Source organism: Dryas octopetala, chromosome 4 (genome assembly GCF_963921425.1).
Source record: "Dryas octopetala chromosome 4, drDryOcto1.1, whole genome shotgun sequence".
NCBI classification, from domain to species: Eukaryota; Viridiplantae; Streptophyta; class Magnoliopsida; order Rosales; family Rosaceae; genus Dryas; species Dryas octopetala.
Genome location: NC_141369.1, coordinates 8,937,822 through 8,944,124, shown reverse-complemented (window position 1 = coordinate 8,944,124; position 6,303 = coordinate 8,937,822). Strand labels below are relative to the sequence as shown.

Below are 6,303 nucleotides of genomic sequence, written 5' to 3'. Positions count from 1 at the left end.
GCCAAGATTAAAACATGGTAGGAAAATGGGTAGAGAATCCTAATCCTTTTTATACACCCAACATTAAGTTTGAATAAAATATAAAAACATTCTTCTCACTTTCCATTATTCCTATAATATCATTTGATATACCAAATCAAATATCCACCGTCCAAATCATTTGGTCAACAAATCCGATACACAAATTTGTTCTTTTGAGCTAGAGCATTGGGTACACAAATTTAATAGCTCTAGCATTATTAAAATCCTAATTAGGTAGTATGGTAATTATCAAGAGCAAATCCACTTTCTCTCTCTTTTAGTTTTAGTTATCCTCTTCCAACACTAACTGTGATGATTTTTCTATATTAAACTAATTGACTTGGGTGTTAAACTGTTAATTAATTAATTCAACAAATCTAGCTTTGGAACTGTGAGACGTATGCGGCGCCAGGACTACGTACACCTCTCTTTCAATCCGCAGCCTCTTATTTCGTCTTTAAATACTGACTCCACCTCTTCCTCTAAATATGATTTAAGTAACAGTAGTGCTAGATATACCACATTTTTATACCATAATTTCATACCACCTTATGTGGCAACTTACATGGCATTCATACATTGGATACTAAAAAATAAAAATAAAAACTCAAAAAGAAAAAGAAAAACTCTGTCCAATAAAGTAATAACATGTGAGATGGTATAAGAATGTGGTATAAGAAATGTGGTAAGTATAGCATTATTCTTTAAGTAATTACTAAAATCTAAACTTTTCTTCTTCTCCATCCGCCATGGATTCTGATCTCTCCGTCCTCCTCCCTCGCATCCTCATCGTCTCCCGACGCAGCCTTCGCAAGAACAAGTTCGTCGATTTCGTGGGTACGTAATAATTTTCAACTGCCTAATTAAATTTCGGATTTCATATGTAAAAATTAATGGATGATTTAATTGAATGTGTCCATGTGATTTTAGGTGAATACCATCTTGATCTTATAGTAAGCTATGGCGCCGTACCCGTGATTGTTCCCCGGGTGAATGGGGTCCACATGTTGCTGGAAAGCTTCGAGCCGATCCATGGAGTTCTCCTCTGCGAAGGCGAAGACATAGACCCCTCTCTCTACGAGTCCGACGACGTCGTCAACGTTTCGGGGCTTTCGCCGGAAGAACTGGACGAAATACGTCGGCTTCATGCAAGCGACACCGCCATCGACAAAGAAAAGGACTCCATCGAATTGAGGCTGGCCAAGCTCTGCCTCGAAAGGAACATACCCTACTTGGGGATCTGCAGGGGGTCACAAGTCCTAAACGTGGCCTGTGGGGGTTCCCTTTACCAGGACATAGAGAAAGAGCTCTCCAACAAATTGGCACGTGACAAGAGAGTGGTGCAGCATATCAATTACGATCACTATGACGGCCATAGGCATGTTGTGGAGGTGGTCGCAAATACCCCTCTGGATTGTTGGTTTAATGGGTGTTTGGAAGTGGATGGGAAGAGGGAGATTTTCGTAAATAGCTATCACCATCAAGGGGTTAAGAGATTGGCACAGCGGTTTGTGCCAATGGCATTTGCACCGGATGGTTTGATCGAAGGGTTCTATGACCCGGATGCTTATAATCCTGATGAAGGTAAGTTCATAATGGGGCTCCAATTTCATCCCGAACGAATGCGGGCACCCGATTCAGAAGAATTCGATTACCCTGGTTGCCCATCTGCTTATCAGGTCTATTTCTTTTCTTTTTTTTCTTTTATGTAATATATGTCTTAATTATATTATGGTATTACTATTTGTATCATCTCAACTGATTATTTTGTATATTATTTTTTTAATTGAAGTTTGTGTGTCATCCCTACAAGTAGGCAAAATGATAAATTGAGATAGTGTAAACAGTTAATGTGGGGAGCATTTGCAAGAAATGTTAGGCATTTGAATGCTTGCTAGCTTGTGTGCTTGCACTTGTTGATGTCCGCACTTAAAAAAGTTTTTAAAAGAGATTTTGTTGCCATACATGGAGGTTAAATTTTTTGGTTTTATGGGATATTCTTTGCAGGAATTTGTGAAGGCAGCTATTGCTTACAAGAAGAAGCTTAATAGCTCAACATCAGTGCCACAACCATTAAAGCTTGATGTAGAAATGGAGAAAAAGAGGAAGAAAATTGTCAGAAGTTTCTCACTTGCGAGAAACATATACACTGCAGGCTTAGGACGTGGCATGCATCCAATCAAGGAATCTGAACTTGAAGCTGGAGCAGAATTTCTTGAGGTCTCAAATGGATGTGTTTGATGTTTTCTATTTCCAATTCTATATATGTTTGATACTTTCATTTGGGTCATTTTGTATGTTAATACGTGTTTCAATTGTGTGCAGTCAAATACAGCATTGAGTCTGCAACAGGAGAACAGATTAAAGCAAATGGGTGCCACAGTGAGAAATGCAGGTTCATACATAGAGAGGTTGAAGTTGAATGAGGAGAGAGAAAGACTGGCAAGGAGTGTGATGGGGAAAATGTCAGTGGAGCAATTGTCTGATCTGATGGCCTTCTACCATATGATGGGGCAAATCTGTTCAGAAGCGCTGGAAAGAAAGCTAAATGGGATTGTCAATGACATTGGGCCTTGACTTTTTCCTCTCCCCTGTTTTTCAGCTATGTCGTCATGCTTTGTTGTCAAAAAGGTCGCTACTGCTTTTGTGGAGGACTCACATGAATCTTTGGATGATGGGTTTATGTCTCAATCTCCTTTCACTTGTCTCTCTTGTTTCTTTTTACACCTCAAAAGATAAATTTTTTCTTTTTTTAGTTGAAAATGAAATAAAATGTGTAATTTCTGTGCATACAAATATACAATCACTACATGCATCTAATTGTCCGGTTTGATAAGATTTTGTTTTGTTTTGTTTTGTTTTTTTTTCTGTTTTTTGTTAATTTCTTAAATAGTGATGCTAGTAGCCTTGCACGTACCAACCACCCATTTTTACTAGGAATTTGATCGGATTCCTATGCGAAAATACATGGAGAGTAATATAAACAACGACAAAGATCGAATGAAGAATTACAAAATAAGCAAATTAAGAATCACACACAAAAACACCGATATAACGTGGTTGCTAGGGCTTTCACTATAGATGAAGAAAAATGCCAAACCACAAGAGCACTTGTTTTCCTCACAGTCAAACTCGGACTCATGTTTTAAGCTACTATGAAGAAATCATGATTAAAAAAGTGTTTTATGTGCAACAATTAAGTCTGACATGAAGAATTGATTCCATAATGATGATCACTTTTACAGAATTTGTAAGAACTTAATATCGTGCAAGAAATTACAATAACATCCAGAGAACTTAGGCCCTGTTTGGTATTTTATTCAAATTTTTTTTTTTTCAAAAACAAAACAACATGTTTTAGTCAAGAAAATATATTTGGTAGACCATTTTCAAAAATAATTTTTAGAAAAAAATTCAAAAATAGGTCTCTTTTTAAAAATAATAAAATATCGTTTTTTTTATTTTTTTTTTCACTTCCTTCTTCCTTATCTGCCATCATTTTTAAAATAAAAAAATTATTTTTGAATTTCATACCAAACAAGTTTTCAAATTTTAAAAATTGATTTTGAAAAATCATATTTAAAAAAAAATCCTAATTTTTGAAAAAAAAAAAATCCTAAAATTGAGTAGGATACCAAACGGGCCCTTAGTTTTAAACAATTTCAATCAATATTCCACTTCAAAACTTCATGGATATATATATCACTGATAGAATTAGAGCATCCAACCCAAAACCAATTGGCTATGGGTGGAGAGGCCCAAAACTTATAAACACATATGCTAAGCCTTAGTTTTCCGATGTGGGACATTGCTCCACATTACTCTCAACACGCCCCCGCACGTGTGGCGATATTTTGAGCCTTACACGTGAACAAATTGTATTGGGTGACGTGGGAGCACGTGTGGCCGTTGGGCCTTACACGCGGATAACCAAGCTCTGATACCATGATAGAATTAGAGCATCCAACCCAAAACCAATTGGCAATGAGTGGAGAGGCCCAAGACTTATAAGCACATATGCTAAGCCTTAGTTTTCCGATGTGGGACATTGCTCCACATTACTCTCAACACGCCCCCGCACGTGTGGCGATATTTTGAGCCTTACACGTGAACAAATTATATTGGGTGACGTGGGAGCACGTGTGACCGTTGGGCCTTACACGCGGATAACCAAGCTCTGATACCATGATAGAATTAGAGCATCCAACCCAAAACCAATTGGCTATGGGTGGAGAGGCCCAAGACTTATAAACACATATGCTAAGCCTTAGTTTTCCGATGTGGGACATTGCTCCACATTACTCTCAACAATTACTACCATAATTTATTTATTTTTATAACATTCTGATCATAGTTGTCTCTTTCCGTATTCAATTGAATCTCCTAATTGCATGTTTTGGTTTTAGAAACTAATCAGTATCAAATATAATATAATTAAGTTTTGTCAACCCAAAAATGCAAAGAGATCATCAAGGCCGGCTTGGAGTGAAGCATTGGTGGCCACCTCCTAAAGCTTGCCTGCAAAGCTTGTGCGGAGAGACTTCATGGTCAAAAGAAAAGGGGGGCATGTTGAGCGACCCAAACTAAGATGAGTTAGGCCAAGCTAACTTACGACCGAGATTACACCGACTAAGGCTGAGATATTATAGTTTTCGGCCGAGTATCGTCAAGCAGAGTAGCTCAACAAAGTGCAAACACAGTCGAATTGACATGTTCTATGCGTGCAGACATTGACGACCTCGATTGATGTAGCGGTGGTGCGGACTTGAGCTGATCAATTTCTAGCTTGTTTACGGTTCATTCCTGATCAATCTACTGGGCAGGTCCTTGCATATCCTAATATGCTGATTTTGTTGTTACTCTGTTATATTTTGACTTTGTTTACATCCTATTTTGGTTTTGGGCCGGATCCACGGCCAAGCCCAGTTCTGTTCGAAATTGAAGCCCAGCAAGACAACCCAAGTCCATGTGAAGTAGTGAAGATCTAGAATTATCCTGGTCATTGGCGCCGAGATCTCCTTAGTGGACTAGGAGAACTAAATCAGGCCAGGGAAATGAAGGCTAGGGCGTGAGGCTGAAGCAAGGGAGTTCAAGTTCAAATAGGAAAAGGTTTTCCTAGAAGATAGGGAGGTGATCACTATATAAGGAGGCATCAAGCACAAATAAGCTCTCTCTCTCTCTCTCTTTCTCTCTCTTTCTCACAATCAAAAAACAACTTTCGACACAACTTCAGAATTAAGCATCAAGACTTTCTCAAGCTTTCAAGTTTTTTTTCTTGTTTTTAGCTCTGCTAGGATTTCATATTATCCTTAGTATCGAATTTTGTTTAGGGTTTTTGATCATTGACTTCATGTTTATCAATCATGAGATTCATTGTTAAAACATCGATTACTACTCAAGTTCAAGATAATAAAATTACGTACACCTTCTTCATTAAAGTTCATTGTTTGACCTATAATCCTATTACTTTTGAGCCCTTGATTTGCACCTTTGATTTCAAAAACACAATCACTGAAACTTACGATTTCTAAAGTCCTTGAGGATCAAGGCAAGGAAGAACCTTGGCAAGTTCTTGTTCCTTACTTGTTATACAATTGTTTGAGAAGAAAGTCAGATTTCGACGCAAAGTGCACAAACACATCTTATATTTGCATCCGGCTTTTCGGCCGAAGGCAGTGGCACACCTGCATTTACACCAAAGGATTGCAGTGTTCTTACTAGTTAGGATTCTCGACAATCTCTGCCGTGAGTTTTAGGGGTAACAGACTTACCTTTGACCATGACTTGTAAAATATTATTAAAACATGTCACTCTATCTACGGGTTGTGTCTCTACAAATATTTCAAACATCATGTCGATCTTGTGTATATTCCTTAAGGTTACACTTGAACTTGTACCTTGGCGGGTTAGTATTTATGTAATACTCGGGAATTGGGTATGAGCTTGAGTGTTCTCAAGGAAGCTAGGTGCTGCTGTTACGTACTTGGGTTTTGGGGAGTGACATTTTTTGTGTCACAAATATCTTGTGTTGCTTATGTGAATGGTTATTTTGTGTGTGATTTAATTTCTCAAAATGTTCTTTTTAATATTGAGTACATTCTTGCCACACCGTAGTCTATACATCCAGTGTACTTACACATTATTTTCGTACAAAACTATTTTCTTGTCTGCAAATGTTTTAGTGGGTGAGCCGAGTGCATGATCAACTTATTAATTTGGTGATGCTCACTCTTACATAGATTTTAGATACAAGTAATCCTGAAGATTCTGTGTGGAGAAAAC

The 6,303-nt window shown here is 37.8% G+C and overlaps 1 protein-coding gene across 1 annotated transcript; it reads left to right on the top strand.

Annotated features, from left to right (window-relative positions):
* Positions 1-727: 727 nt before the first annotated feature.
* LOC147286551 (putative glutamine amidotransferase GAT1_2.1) lies at positions 728-2,808 on the top strand. The gene is made up of 4 exons (XM_086242776.1): positions 728-858; positions 952-1,700; positions 2,029-2,241; positions 2,347-2,808. Exons 1-4 carry the CDS (start codon positions 771-773, stop codon positions 2,596-2,598), a joined length of 1,302 nt encoding a protein of 433 aa, XP_086098902.1. The 5' UTR covers positions 728-770; the 3' UTR covers positions 2,599-2,808.
* Positions 2,809-6,303: the final 3,495 nt, after the last annotated feature.

Excerpts from the sequence above, each read along its gene's own strand:
- LOC147286551 (XM_086242776.1), top strand. The coding sequence starts at position 771 with ATGGATTCTGATCTCTCCGTCCTCCTCCCTCGCATCCTCATCGTCTCC. Across the intron at positions 859-951 it reads CAAGTTCGTCGATTTCGTGG|GTGAATACCATCTTGATCTT; the intron begins GTACGTAATAAT and ends ATGTGATTTTAG. Across the intron at positions 2,242-2,346 it reads CTGGAGCAGAATTTCTTGAG|TCAAATACAGCATTGAGTCT; the intron begins GTCTCAAATGGA and ends AATTGTGTGCAG.